This window comes from Scyliorhinus canicula, chromosome 8, assembly GCF_902713615.1.
Source record: "Scyliorhinus canicula chromosome 8, sScyCan1.1, whole genome shotgun sequence".
NCBI lineage: Eukaryota > Metazoa > Chordata > Chondrichthyes > Carcharhiniformes > Scyliorhinidae > Scyliorhinus > Scyliorhinus canicula.
The window spans coordinates 9,705,628-9,720,807 of record NC_052153.1 but is presented as its reverse complement, the minus strand read 5'-3'; the positions used below and the strand labels follow the sequence as shown (position 1 = coordinate 9,720,807).

General features: G+C 48.8%; 1 protein-coding gene across 1 annotated transcript in view; it reads left to right on the top strand.

The window, feature by feature from the left end:
• Positions 1-3,820: 3,820 nt before the first annotated feature.
• smc2 (structural maintenance of chromosomes 2) overlaps positions 3,821-15,180 on the top strand; it is a 56,386-nt gene continuing 45,026 nt past the window's right edge. The window contains 6 exon segments of the mRNA XM_038804147.1: positions 3,821-4,278; positions 6,601-6,750; positions 9,799-9,921; positions 10,132-10,170; positions 11,422-11,532; positions 13,639-13,683. Of these exon segments, the coding sequence (XP_038660075.1) occupies positions 4,111-4,278; positions 6,601-6,750; positions 9,799-9,921; positions 10,132-10,170; positions 11,422-11,532; positions 13,639-13,683 (636 nt within the window). The 5' untranslated portion in view covers positions 3,821-4,110.

Here is a 15,180-nt window from a genome sequence, read left to right as displayed (position 1 = left end):
AGTCACTCCTTTTTTTTGATCAAGCATTTGGTCACCATCCTGATATATCTGTTTCGAACACACTTTGGCAAATGGCCTTCTCCTGTTTCTATGTTGAGAATACATGAGTGCATTTGGGAGAAAGAAATGGAAGGATGTGAGAAGAGGGTGAGATAAAGAGGGGAGGGAGGAAGTTCAGAGAGCCATAGAGTTATTATGGCACAAAAGAAGGCATTTAGCCCATTAATCTATACCGGCTCGCTAGACAATCCGGTCAGTCCCATTCCCCCACCTCATAGCCTGTTTATCTCCCTCAGGTTCCCATCCAATATCCTTTTGCAATCATTGACCATCTCTATTTCCACCACCCTTGGTAAGCAGCAGGTTCCAGGTCATGTAACCACCGAAGTTGGCCATTCCCTCAATACAAAATGGAGGAACGCAAAGCTTGCAGGGTAAAATGGACAAAGTTTGCAGCACAAGCAGGCTGCAAAAAGCCAATGTGTATTCTGTCTGCTAAGAGAGCAGACAGCACCGAAACGAACATTCCGCATACTAATGAGGCAATCTCCGGGACAGTTAACATGGTAAGGGAACGATCCCAGGGGCAATGGACACAAATAGGGACGTGATTGCAACAGTGTATGGGAAACCAGACACCCCGGCACCAGCGGGGTTCGAAAACAAAACACCTGAAGGCCCGCCCAGTAGCCGAGGGACAGCCTCAGTATTGGGGGGATTCAAACAAATCGATTGGGAAGAGACCCAGTCGATCCCCAGCAGATAGAGGGTCCGCCAAAAAGGGCGCGAAGCCCTAGGACCTATAAAAGACAGGTCCCAAACTCAGTTCGTTCTTCTTGACCAGCCCTCCTCTCTTGACCAGCCCTCTCGACCAGCTTTTACCGAAGAAGACCTTGACCGAGAGAGAGGAGAGGTTTGGGACAGCAGCCGCCAGCAAGTAAGTGTCTCACAACGATCGCTACCAGAGATAGACACTCCTGACCCCTTTTTTAACCCGCACCAACCTGAAGTCTGCGGACCCAGTGCAGAGCAAGAGGCCTTGTCCCCTGATCCGGCAGTTCCTTTTAAGATAAGTATTGATTTATCTAGTGGTAGGAATAGTTTAGTCATCTTAGCGTGTGCATGAGTAGTTTATAATTGTATTATAATAAACTCATTTGTTTGAACTTACTAATTGGTGTATGGTTTTATTGCTTTGAATTTGACCTTGAAACTTGTGGCGGTATCTTAATGATACCTGGCGACTCCAGAACGAAGTAACGAAACAGAGCCAAATTGAGTGTGAAGCACACTCACCCAGAACGAGCAACAGTCATTATGACGTAAAAAAGCCATTTCTCCCATCCTTAGGCAGCACCTTCAAGAGCCAAAGCCGCTACATCTAGAAGGACAAGGGCAGCAGACATCTGGGAACACCATCACCTGGAGGCTCCCCTCCAAGCCACACTTGTCGCAATCATATCTTATCACAGCTCTATCAAATCTCCCCTCAATCGCCTCCGCTCCAAGGAGAATAACCCCAGTTTCTCCAACCAAACCTTGTCACTAAATCCCCTCACTCTTCCAGCCATTCGGATAAATCTGCTCTGCACCCTCTCGCAGGCACTCACACCCTTCCAAAAGGACTGGATTCAGTACTCTAGTTATCATGGTAAGAAGTCTTACAACACCAGGTGAAAGTCCAACATGTTTGTTTTCAAACACCAGCTTTCGGAGCACTGCTCCTTCCTCAGGTGAATAAGGAGCTGCGCAACGAAAGCTAGTGTTTGAAACAAACCTGTTGGACTTTAACCTGGTGTTGGAAGACTTCTTACTGTGCTCACCCCAGTCCAACGCCGGCATCTCCACATCCTAGTTATCATGTGCAGCATAGGCACCAAAATGGACTAGTTGGGCTGAATGGCCTGGTTTCAGTGTTGTACGTTCCTACGTCTCGTCACAGGCAGTCCCCTCAGGATCGAGGCGGACTTGCTTCCACTCCAGTTCAATGGATTCTGAGATAGAATTTACAGTGTAGAAGGAGGCCATTCAGCCCATCAAGTCTGCACCGACCCTTGGAAAGAGCACCCTACTTAAGCCCCACGCCTCCACCCTATCCCCCTTTATCCCCGTAACCCAGCACCCCACTGAACTTTTTTGGACACTAGGGGCAATTTAGAATGGCCAATCCACCTAACCTGCACATCTTTGGACTATGGGAGGAAATTGGAGCACCTAGAGGAAAACCACGCACACACGGGGAGAACGTGCAGACTCCGCACAGACAGTGACCCAAGCCGGGAATCGAACCTGGGACCCTGGAGCTGTGAAGCAACTGTGCTAACCACTATGCCACCGTGCTGTCTGAGTAAGCCCAATGGGTGATCTGCAGACTCTGCCATATGCAGGGTGGTTGTTGGTGCTTTGGAAGGCTGGGCAGATGGGATGCTTTTAGTGTTTTATTTGCCCTCTCTCGGGCACCTCTGTATGTTCCTGGCAATGTCTCTCGCAGTGCTCGGTGCTTCCCCATCCGAACATCTTGGTTTTGTTCGAGGACAAACCATAGGTAATTGTGACACTCCTGCGTGTCATGTCTGTGTGGAGTTTGCACGTTCTCCCCTTTTCTGAGTGTGTTTCCTCCGGGTGCTCCGGTTTCCACCCACAGGCCAAAGATGTGCAGGATAGATGGATTGGCCATGCTAAATTGCCCCTTGTGTCCAAGGATAGAAACATAGAAAATAGGTGCAGGTGTAGGCCATTCGGCCCTTTGAGCCTGGACATCCATTCAATATGATCATGGAAATTCAGTATCTGACTCCCGCTTTCTCTCCATACCCCTTGATCCCTTTAGCCACAAGGGCCACGTCCAGCTCCCTCTTGAATATATCCAAAGAACTGGCCCCGACAGCTTTCTGTGGTAGAGAATTCCCACAAGTTTGCAATTCTCTGGGAGAAGAGATTCTTCCTCATCACGGTCCTGAATGGCTTACCCCTTATTCTTAATGTGGAGATGCCGGCGTTGGACTGGGGTGAGCACAGTAAGAAGTCTTCCAACACCAGGTTAAAGTCCAACAGGTTTGTTTCAAACACTAACTTTCGGAGCGCAGCTCCTTCCTCAGGTGAAGGAGGACTGCTCCTTCTCCTGAGGAAGGAGCAGTGCTCCGAAAGCTAGTGTTTGAAACAAACCTGTTGGACTTTACCCTTATTCTTAGGCTGTGACCCCTAATTCTGGACGTCTCCAACATCGCAACATTCTTCTCGCATCAGACCCATCAGGATTTTATGTTTCCATTCACATGTCAGTCCTGCCATCCCGGGAATTAGTCTGGTGACCGCTCACCGGACACCCTCAACAGCAAGAATGTCCTTCCTCAAACGAGGAGACCAAAACTGCACACGATACTCAAGGTGTGGCCTCACCAAGGCCTTGTATAAGTGCAGCAAGACATCCGTACTCTTATACTCCATTCTCCTTGCTATGAAGGCCAGCATGCCATTAGCTTTCCTCACCGACTGCTGTACCTGCATGCCAACCTTCAGCGACTGTTCCACCATGACACCAGTTCTCGTTGCACTTCCCCTTTTCCTAAACTGCCACCACTCAGATAATAGTCTGCCTTCCTGTTTTATGCCACCAAAGTGGATAACCTCACATTTACCCACATTATATTGCATTGGCCAAGCATGTGCCCACTCAGCCAGCCATGAGGGTCGGTGCAGACTCCAGTGGCCGAATGGCCTCCTTCTGCCCTGGGGGGATTCCCTGTGAGGACGCGGCCCCTTTAAGAGGAGCTGGCGGGCCCCGCCCCTTTCCGGCGACGTCATCGGGCGGCGCCAGGACGCCGCCGTCACAGAAACTCCAACAACTTGGATTTAGCCGCCGTTGAACGGGGAATCGGTCGTTGTTCTGAGAGCCACGCAGACCGCTCGCAAGTGCGATAATTCCTCGGCGCTGCAGTCGGGGCATTCCCTTTAAAATCGCCGGTTCGCGGCGAGTGTGAAGCTGTTGCCCAGACATTGAGCAGAGTGCCGGCGGTTGGCGCCAAAATTCAAACGGTTGGGCGGAGCGCGGGCGGCTGATCGCTGCCGCTGGGCAGGAGGCCGGGACTGAACCCCACCCGCCCGGGCAACATGTACATCAGATCCATCATCATCGACGGCTTCAAGTCGTACGCGCAGAGGACGGAGATTAACGGCTTCGACCCGCTCTTCAACGCCATTACCGGCCTCAACGGCAGCGGCAAATCCAACATCCTGGACTCCATCTGCTTTCTGCTGGGCATCAGTAACCTGTCCCAGGTCCGATATGGGGGGGGGGGGGAGGGAGAGGGAGAGTGATGGGGGGGGGGGGGGGGGGAGGGGAGAGTGATGGGGGGGGGGGGGGAAGAGGGAGAGTGATGGGGGGGGGGGGAAGAGGGAGAGTGATGGGGGGGGAAGAGGGAGAGTGATGGGGGGGGAGGAGGAGGGAGAGTGATGGGGGGGGAGGAGAGGGAGAGTGACGGGGAGAGAGGGAGAGTGATGGGGGGGAGAGGGAGAGTGATGGGGGGGAGAGGGAAGAGTGATGGGTTTGGGGATGGGGAGAGGAGAGAGTATGGGGGGGAGAGGGAAGTGCTGGGGGGGGGGGGAGCTTGATGGGGGGGGGGGCGAGGGAGAGTGATGGGGGGGGGGGAGGGAGAGTGATGGGGGGGAGAGGGAGAGTAATGGGGGGGGGGAGGGAGAGTGATGGGGGGAGAGGAGAGGGAGAGTGATGGGGGAGAGGAGAGGGAGAGTGATGGGGGGGGGAGAGGGGAGAGTGATGGGTGGGGGGAGAGGGAGAGTGATGGGGGGGGGGGGGGGACGAAGAGGGAGAGTGAGGGGGGGGAGAGGGAGGGGGATGGGGGGGAAGAGGGAGAGTGATGGGGGGGGAGGGAGAGTGATGGGGGGAGAGGGAGAGTGATGGGGGGGGGAGAGGAGAGTGATGGGGGGGGGGGGAGGGAGAGTGAGGGGGGGGGAGGGGGGAGAGTGATGGGGGGGGAGGGGAGCGTGATGGGGGGGGCAGAGTGATGGGGGGGGAGAGGGAGAGTGATGGGTGGGGCGAGGGAGAGTGATGTGGGGGGAGAGAGGGCGAGTGATGGGGTGGGGGAGAGGGGGTGCTGGGGGGGAGAGGGAGGGTGATGGGGGGGGAGTGGAGAGGGAGATTGGGGGGGGGAGAGGAGAGTGATGGGGGGGGGGAGAGGGAGGAGTGATGGGGGGGGGAGAGGGAGAGGATGGGGGGGGAGGAGGGGAGAGTGATGGGGAGGGAGAGGGAGAGGATGGGGGTGGAGAGGGAGTGCTGGGGGGCGGGAGGGAGGCTGGGGAGAGGGGATGGGGGGAGAGGCGAGTGATGGGGGGAGAGGGAGAGTGATGGGGGGGGAGAGGGAGAGTGATGGGGGGGAGAGGGAGAGTGATGGGGGGGAGAGGGAGAGTGATGGGGGGGGAGAGGGAGAGTGATGGGGGGGGGAGAGGGAGAGTGATGGGGGAGAGAGAGAGTGATGGGGGGGAGTGATTGATGGGGGGAGAGAGAAAGGGTGATAATGGGAGGGGAGGGGGAGAGAGAAAGGGTGATGAGGGGAGGGGGAGAGAGAAAGGGTGATAATGGGAGGGGGGAGAGAGAAAGGGTGATAATGGGGGGGAAGAAGAGGGAGATGTGGGGGGGAGGGGGATGGAGAGGGAGAGATGGGGTTGGGGTTTGGACAGAATCGGGGTGAGGGGATGGGGGTGGCAGTGGTCTGAGCCGTGGTGGGAAGGTGGGGCGGCACTGGGAGGGGTGGCAGAGATGGGTCAAGGTGAGAGTAGTTGTGTGGGATCTGCTGTGTCTGTTCGTGATTGTGGGATGTTTCCTCTGCGAATCCACTTCATTGCTCCTCCTTCCACAAACATTCAAACCCTCACCGCCGAGGACCAGTGGCAGTCATGTGTATCATCTACAAGATGCACTGCAGGAACTCACCAAGGGTCCTTTGGCAGCACCTTCCAAACCTATGACCGCTACCATCCAGAAGGACAAGAGCAGCAGATATCTGGGAACCCACCACTTGGAGGTTCCCCGCCAAGTCACTCACCACCTTGACTTGGAAATATATCGTTGTTCCTTTGCTGTCGCTGGGGTAAAATTCTGGAGCTCTCTCCCTAACAGCACATTGGGTGTATCTACACATCGGACTGTAGCGGTTCAAGAAGCCAACTCACCACACCTGAAGGGCAACTAGGATGAGCAATAAATGCTGGCTTAACCAGCGATGCCCACTTCCCATAAATTAATTTTACAAAAGGCCACTTGGGGGTAGTGTCGTTTGAGGTTGGTGAGGGAAGAAGCTGTCCCGGGTCATTGAGGTGGGGTAGTGTTTGCCCTGGGTCAGTGAGACTGCGGGGTGGGGGTCAGTGATGAGGGCCGAGCTGTATCAGGTACTGTCACTGGTCACTAACTAGCATCGACCGTGAGAGATCAAGGGGTTCAGGAAAACCACGATCCGTTGACTGACTTGAGTAAATTTTAGATGCTATTTGAACACTGCTATTACATCAGATCGCAATATAATACTGAAAGTGTTTTTATGCTGAAACTTTCATTGACGTTAACTTTCTTTTGTTCCTCGCTGTTAGGTGCGAGCTAGTAATCTTCAAGATTTGGTCTACAAAAATGGACAAGCCGGGATTACAAAAGCCACTGTCTCAATTACCTTTGATAACTCTGACAAAAAACAAAGTCCTCTGGGCTTTGAGACACATGATGAAATTACAGTTTCAAGACAGGTGCTCTTCAATGTTCTTATTGTGCTTAAAATTCCACAATGTTGACATGAAAACTTAGTGAGTCTATTGAAAGGTATTTTTAGGAACTGTGTGAGATTAAACATTGAATTGTTAGTAAGATTTCAGCAACACATCCTCTTCACCCTCTCCTCTTTTTTTTCCTTTTGTTCCCCATTGTGCTTTTGGTTTGGAATGAAATCCATTTTATATTCCATAGCCCTACAGCCTAGTGTTTAGGATTTGGCGCACTCAGCTCTGCAGCCTGCTTTAGATTCCTGGGGTGGAATTCTCCGACCCCCTGCAGGGTCGGGGAATCGCCCGGGCCCGGCGTAAATCCCGCCGTGGCCGGAATTCTCTGCCACCCGGGAATCGTCGGGAGCGGGAATCACGCCCCGCAGATCGGCGTGTGCCCCCCCCCCCCCCCGGCAGCGATTCTCCCGGCCCACAATGGGCCGAAGTCCCGCCGCTGTCAGGCCTCCCGCCGACGTGGTTTAAACCACCTCTGTGCCGGCGGGATTGGTGGCGGAGCGGGCCCCTGGGGGGGGGGGGGGGGCGGCACGGCACCGGGCGATTGGACCCTGGGGGGTGCCCCCACGGTGGCCTGACCCGCGATCGAGGCACTCTTTTTCTTCCGCCACGGCCTCCACCATGGCGGAGGCAGAAAAGCCCCCCTCCACCGCGCATGCGCCGGTGGTGAAGTCAGCAGCCACTGACACTCCAGCGCATGCGCGGACTCGCGCCGACCGGCGAAGGCCTTTCGGCCAGCCCTGATGCCAGGCGGCGTTGCGCCAAAGGCCGTTTGCGCCAGTCGGCGGAACGGGAGCCACTCTGGCGCGGCCCTAGCCCCTAAAGTGCGGAATCTCCGCACCTTTGGGGAGGCCTGGTGCCAGAGTGGTTGGCGCCACTCCGCTACGCCCCCGCCGGGTAGGGGAGAATTTTGCCCCTGGTTCGGGAACCAAATTTTGCACAACGGTTTATCTGCCAGACAAAGGATACTTGTTATAAAAAAAGAAAATGCTGGATAAACTCAGTAGGCCTGGCACCATCTGTGGAGAGAAACAGAGTTAACATCAACTTTTCTTTGGAACTCCAGTCTGGTTGGAGTCATATTTAGTGATTTTTGGAACACTATCAGCCCTGGGACATCACTGATTGAGGTCCTCTGGGTAATGACCAAGGTCCAACCATCATCAGCTGCCTCATCAATGACCTTCCGAAGCTCAGAAATGGGAATGTTTACTGATTGCACAGTGTTTGGTACCATTCACAAGTGACACTCTCATCACAAGTGCCAGGCAATGGCAATCTCCAACAAGAAATAATGTAACCATTTCCCCATGACATTCAATGGCATTGCCATCACTAAATCCTCCACTAATAATATCCTGGGGTTACCTTTGACCAGAAACTGAACTGGACCTGCCATATAAATACTGCTGCTATGAGAGTTGGTAAGAGGCTGTGAATCCTGCAGCAAGTAACTCACCTGCTGAATCCCCAAACCAGTGCACCATCTAAAAGCCACGTCAGGAGTATAAAGAAATATTCTTCACTTGCCTGGATGAGTGCAGTTCTGACAATACTCGGGAAGCTCACATCATCTAGGTCAAAGCAGCCTGCTTGATCGAATTCTGCGTTGTAGCGTGTCCTGAAGGCCGCCTTGGAGAAGGTGACACGCGACAACGCAGAATTGCCGAGCAGAAACTTATAGCCAAGTTCCGAACGCATGAGTGCGGCCTCAACCGGGATCTTGGATTCATGTCGCATTACATTCACCCCCACCATCTGGCCTGGACTTGCAAAATCCTACCAACTGTCCTGGTTTGAGACAATTCACACCTCTTTAACCTGGGATTACCCCTATCTCTGGATCTGTAAAGATTTGATTACCTGCCAATGCTCGCATTCCAAGCATTGTCTGGCGTCTTTGACTTTGTCTATATATATATATATTTCTGGAACATATCTCTTCATTCACCTGAGGAAGGAGCAGTGCTCCGAAAGCTCGTGTTGGAAACAAACCTGTTGGACTTTAACCTGGTGTTGTAAGACTTCTTACTGTGCTCCCCCCAGTCCAACGCCGGCATCTCCACATCATAGAATGACATGAACAGCAGACTGATGGTAACACCGTGCCTGCATTTTCCCCTCTAAGTCACACATCATCCTGATTTGGAAAGATATATACTTTTTCACTCGCTGGCTCAAAATCCTGGAACATTCCCTGAAGACACTGGGTATACCTACACCACGTAGCAGTGGTTCAAGAAGGCCACCACCGTATCGTGTAAATAGGGGTGGGCAGCAAATGCTGGCTTTGCCAATGACAGTTGCATCCCATGAAAGAATAAAAAAAGATGCAGGAGCCACACTCCACCCCATCTCCCAGCATGCACTTTCACGTTGTGCCCTGGTCCCCAAGAAGTCTGCAGACTGTAGCTTAAGAAGCAGTGATAGAAGCCATTCTTTTTTAAATTTAGAGTACCCAATTATATTTTTCCAATTAAGGGGCAATTTAGCGTGGTCAATCCACCTATCCTGCACATTTTTTGGGTTGTGGGGGTGAAACCCACGCAGACACGGGGAGAATGTGCAAACTCCACACGGACAGTAACCCAGAGCCAGGATTCGAACCCGGGTCCTCAGCGCCGTAGGCAGCAATGCTAACCACTGTGCCACCGTGCTGCCCTATAGCCGCCATTCTTAAAAGTGTATTAAGTATCATTCTTCCAAACTGTGTTCTGCAAGGAGTCCTAATTAAGATAAATTTCCCGGTTGAGAGATCGCACAACCCATTGAAAGAAGAACATCACGTTTTCATTTCAATTGATGTTTCAATGATTAAATGGAATGTGGCTGGTTCAATTGTTTGAGGAATTCATCATTCTAGTCACTGTGATTTTTGTAAAAGATTGAGGGAGTTTGCACAGGTTTTCCGGAGAACTATTTCTACGCTGTATTCAGCTGTACTTCTAAGCCAATTAAAATCAAAACTTTTAAAATTCTGATTTTAAACAGCTGGCAATATGAATGCAATTTATTTTTCAGGTGGTAATTGGTGGGAGAAACAAGTACTTAATTAATGGTGTGAATGCAAACAATACCAGAGTGCAAGATCTCTTCTGTTCAATTGGTCTAAACGTCAACAATCCACACTTCCTTATCATGCAGGTTTGTACCTAATAATTCAGGTGCTTTTGCACCTGTTCTTAGAGCTAGACATTTATGTATTTCCATTTGAAATATTTGTTTCAATGAGCTTACTCAAACAAATAGTATTAAAGAAAAAGTGTCACCATTTTAATTGAAAGCCATTATGCTTGTTCCACTTTTTATAGAGACTGTAGTGTTTTTTTATAATAAAATTGATTTTGTTTTTAGGGCCGCATCACTAAAGTTCTGAATATGAAGCCTCCGGAGGTAAGTATAGTTTGTATCTGACGCCTGATGTCATGAATTATCTCTATAGGCCATGTGAATAGTGGTTCCGACCTGAATGACCTGACCGTATACTTCTTTTTGGAGAGCTACTCCCCGATCCTGTGTTCTAGAGGTTGTACCTGTAAAACTGAACTGCTAGCAATTTACAGGAGTAGGAACTTCTGTTCCAAGGACTATAAAATCGTGAACTTGATTATAAGCAAAAATGATCCCAATAAGAATATAGCTGAAGATAGGACTGGTACACGGTTGTTGTACTGAACTGAACCCAGTTATTTAACTGAATGAAAAAGAAAGTTCTGGTACCTCATTCAGCAGAGTAGAAGGCAATACCAGCTTGTTAGAATGCTAAATGATTGATTGTTGACGCAGAGTAGAATGCCAGCAAATGCAGAATAGAATTCCAATTCCTGTACTTGAGAGCCACTGAGCTAGTACCTTGCAGCAGTTAGGTTTTTTTCCTACACCTCCAGCCACCCCACCATCATGTATACTCTATTGAAAAGGTGAAATGGAGAACTTGTGTGAGGAGTTGTTTTATGTATCATTGTCCTATCCATATTTGTCACACAACATTAAGTATTTAGATATGCTCTGTCTTCCTGTTCCTAAGAATCAACCTTGCATTGTTTTTGTGGTTGCTGTTAATAGTTGTATTTGTGTGCAAAGGTGATTCAATGTTACAAAACTTAAGTGTGTTCCATTTTAAAAATAATTTAGAGTACCGAATTAATTTTTTTCCAATAATCAGGCAATTTAGCGTGGCCAATCCACCTACCCTGCACATCTTTTTGGGGGGTGAAACCCACACAGACACGGGGAGAATGTGCAAACTCCAGACGGACAGTGACCCGGGGCCGGGATCGAACCCGGGTTTTCGGTGATGTGAGGCAGCAGTGCTAACCACTGCGCCGCAGTGCTGCCCCTAAGTGTTCCATTTTTAAGTTCAGCTGAGATGTGCGGCTTTGACAGACATGTCAAGGATGCATGTTTCAGAGTTTTGTAGAAAGAAGCTTTCATAGAAATCAGTTAAAGAATGGATATCAGGTGCCTAGCATAACGTTCACAACCCCAGGTTTACAGGCTGTTAATGATGTGACCAGCGCACTTGTTTTATAACAGTTTTATTAAATTTTGTAGTGTGCAGCTTCAGTATTCAGTTGTGTGTAGATTTGAAATAGTCTGTTTGAAGGGCAATGCAGGCGTTAATTCTTTATTATTTTTCCTTAGATCCTATCCTTGATTGAGGAAGCTGCAGGGACCAGAATGTACGAGTGCAAGAAGTTAGCGGCCCAGAAAACAATTGAGAAAAAGGAGGCTAAGCTGAAAGAAATTCACACGGTAAATTGGTTTCCTGTTCTCTCAGCATGTAATGATGTTGCGTCACTGGTGCAGTCTTTGCAGCATTTTCTGTTATTACTTAAATTTCAGTATTTTCTTCTGAATGAGCACTAATGGTAAGTGGTTTGGGGCAATGGTAAGTTGCCGAGCTTGTCCTGTGCTCGTCTTGGTTTTAAAACACAAGAGTGAATTCAAGGATTTTTAACTTGCTAAATGAAACTACTTAATGCACAGAAGCCACTGTGCTATACGGTTCATTTGATTTTTAATTAATTCTTGAAAGAGTAAATTTCAAATCTGTTGAGAAACAGCAAGATACAATCTGTCGTCTTCCATTAGAAAACCACAAGAAAATATTACTCAATCTGTAATAGATACAGAAACGTACTCTCCTGTATGTACTCCGCTCTGAAGAAGAGTCGCATGGACTTTAAAGATTAACTCTGCTTCACTCTCCACAGATGCTGTCAGATCTGCTGAGTTTTTCCAGCATTTTCTGTTTTTTATTACAATTAACATCAACACTTCTCTGAACTAAAGGGAAAAATATTGATTTGGGCAATACCATCTGTGAGGGAGCGTGATGTGTAAGATAAAGATCACGCTGCAGTTAAATAGCTTATTGTATTGGGTGAGGTGCTGGCAGCTTGCTGATGCTCATCAAGAATCAATGCAAGGGTGGAAGAATATTGGGATTTAAACAATTCTATTCAGGTTTAGAAGGGACTGGATGCCATTCTTTTTAGTTCAGTATCATTCCCCAGTGTTGCTTTTTCTGTAGCACTGTTTTCATTATGTTCAGTGATTTGTGCTACTGAATAAATATTAATTCCTACATTGGTTTCTACCATGCTGGAATTTTGGGATCAGTAGATTACATGAATTCTGGAACTCCAAAGAAGCTTCAGGTAGATTTGATATTCTCTGACATGGGTGCATGAGGAAGCCCATGGAAACCAATTGATGACATCTTATTTGCCTGGGAGAATTTATGGCTATTCTCTTTCATGGAGTATTTTACTAAAAAGCATTCCCTAAGGTAAATTGCATGCTGCCTCCACATCCCTGATCCAGCTTGTGTTTCTTGCAGGTGTAATATTTCACAAATTCAAGATTTGGAATTGTACCTTTTTTTTATTAAGAGGACTTTATGGTTAAGTTGTTAGATTGTATGTTATTGTAATGTTTGTCAGCCTAGCTGTGGTTTTCCCTCCATGTGTAACTTTAATTTGGCTACCGTCAGTCAAAGTGCTGCTTGCAGCTGTCCTGTCTCCCTTTTGAAATTGCAATCCTGCTCCATATGCACACATTTACACATTTACTTGGAAATCTTCCCTGGCTGAACTTATTCCCTCAACTCATTATGCCCACTCAATTACCCGTATAGCCAGCCTGCTCCAGTTCCAAAATTGGCCCATGCCACACTGTGTAATTGGATTTTCTCAAATGAACACGTTTTTTGGCATTCACAATAAACATGAATGCCAAAAATAAAACGTGATTTTTCTTTTGGAAAGAAAACTTCGCAAAAGACCACAACGACAAATCTTTTGTTGCAGTTTATTAATGCCTGGAGTGTTACGAAATTGCACTTGCGATAAATGTTCTTATCACGTGTTCCCTGCTACCTAATAAGACAAAGTGTTGGTGCGTTGTCTTTGGATGTCTATGCAATTTGAGGGTTGTAGGTCATCTGGATAGTACCAGTCAATTAAAAGAAAATTTTGCTACAGAATACTCAGAAGCTGTATACGTGGAGACGTTTAACATGAGTGGACATGTTTAACACTGAAACCAGTACAATACTTTGAGACTTATTTGTTGAACAGTTGTTAAGTCGTTTGTGACAAATGCAAATGTTAACAATTCTGGAATTTTGTGCATGTTGCTTTATAGTGTTATATATTTTATGGCATACTATAGAATATACAAATTATTTCTGTACTGATTTTGAAGGGCCACGTTCAAAATAAATATTTTTAGGCATGACTTTTTAAAATGATGTTGCAACAACTCCATTTTATGTATTTTAATTTGTGAATCAAGGTAAAAAGCACTTCTGTTTAATCTTCTAACTTTGTTTTGCTGGACTTTATTATATTTTAGATTCTTGAAGAGGAAATTACTCCAACACTTCAGAAACTGAAAGAGGTATGTATAATTTTTTTAAAATAAATTTAGAGTACCCAATTATTTTTTCCAATTAAGGGGCAATTTAGAGTGGCAAATCCACCTATCCTGCACATCTTTTGGGTTGTGGAGGTGAAACCCATGCAGACACGGGGAGAATGTGCAAATTCCACACGGACAGTGACCCAGGGCCGGGTCCTCAGCGCCGTAGGCAGCAATGCTAACCACTGTGCCACCGTGCTGCCCAGAGGTATGTATAATTAATGGCTTCCCTATTTGGAAAAGAAGGTAATAATCTGTCTTTTTGACAGTTGCTATATAATCTCTGAATTTAACCAAGTACCTGAAGGACCCCTGGACACTCAAATCCTAATTACTTTCCATTTCATTCAATCAGGAATGGAAAATCTGCTTTTCTAATGTTATTTTTCCCATCAGGATGCTGTTCTGCTTTCCTTCCTGTAGAATTCCTCATTGAGGCAGCCTGTAATCAACTACCGCTGAGCATTCAATACCTGGAGAGATAGAGGCATTTGTAGGCTGGGAGACATGTTCAGAAATGTCTCCTTCTTACCCTCTTGTTCTCTTTTCCCCATTCACTATGGTATCTCATTGTTGGATTGATCTGGCATTTAAACTCGAGTCTCTCGTTCCTCAGCTGACCTGTTCTCAATCTGATCTGTCAGCTTTTGCTTCTATTTATGCAGGCAAAACTCTTATTCTGTCTGTACCATTTTTGCATCAATTCTTCTGTTATTTGTTGCATTTATTGTTATAAACAAATGGGGGAAGAAAGTAATCTTAAAAATATATTTTAAAAACTACAGCTGAGCATATCATAATGGTGTCAAGAAACTTAAAATATCATCCCAAATGCTACAGGTGCTGCTTTCACACCTCGGGCGAAATTCTCCGACCCGCAGCAAGGTCAGAGAATTGCCCGGGGCCGCCGAAAATCCCGCCGTGGCAGAAATTCTCCGCCACCCGGGAATTGGCAGGGGCGGGAATCACCCCACGCTGATCGGCGTGATGTCCGCGCCGTTCGGCAAGGCCCCTGTGGTGATTCTCCGGCCCGCTATGGGCCGAAATCCCGCCGCTGGGAGGCCTCTCCTGCCGCCGAAGTTTGAACCACCTCTGGTGGCGGCGGGATCGGCGGCGTGAGCGGGGTCCTGGGGGGGCGCCCCCACGGTGGCATGGCCCGCGATCGGGGCCCACCGATCGCCAGGCGGGCCAGTGCCGTGGGGGCACTCTTTCTCTTAAGCCGCCGCCACGGCCTCCGCCATGGCGGAGGCAGAAGAGAATCCCCCAGCGCGCATGCGCGAACCGGCGAAGGCCTTGCGGCAGGCCTGAAAGGCCACTGGTGCTGGTTTTGGCGCCAGTCGGCGTGGTGCCAACCGCTCCGGCGTGGGCCTAGCTCCCAAAGATGCGGAGAATTCCGCACCTTTGGGGAGGCCCGCGCCGGAGTGGTTGGCGCCACTCCCCTACGCCGGGTAGAGGAGAATGCCGCCCCTCAAGTCT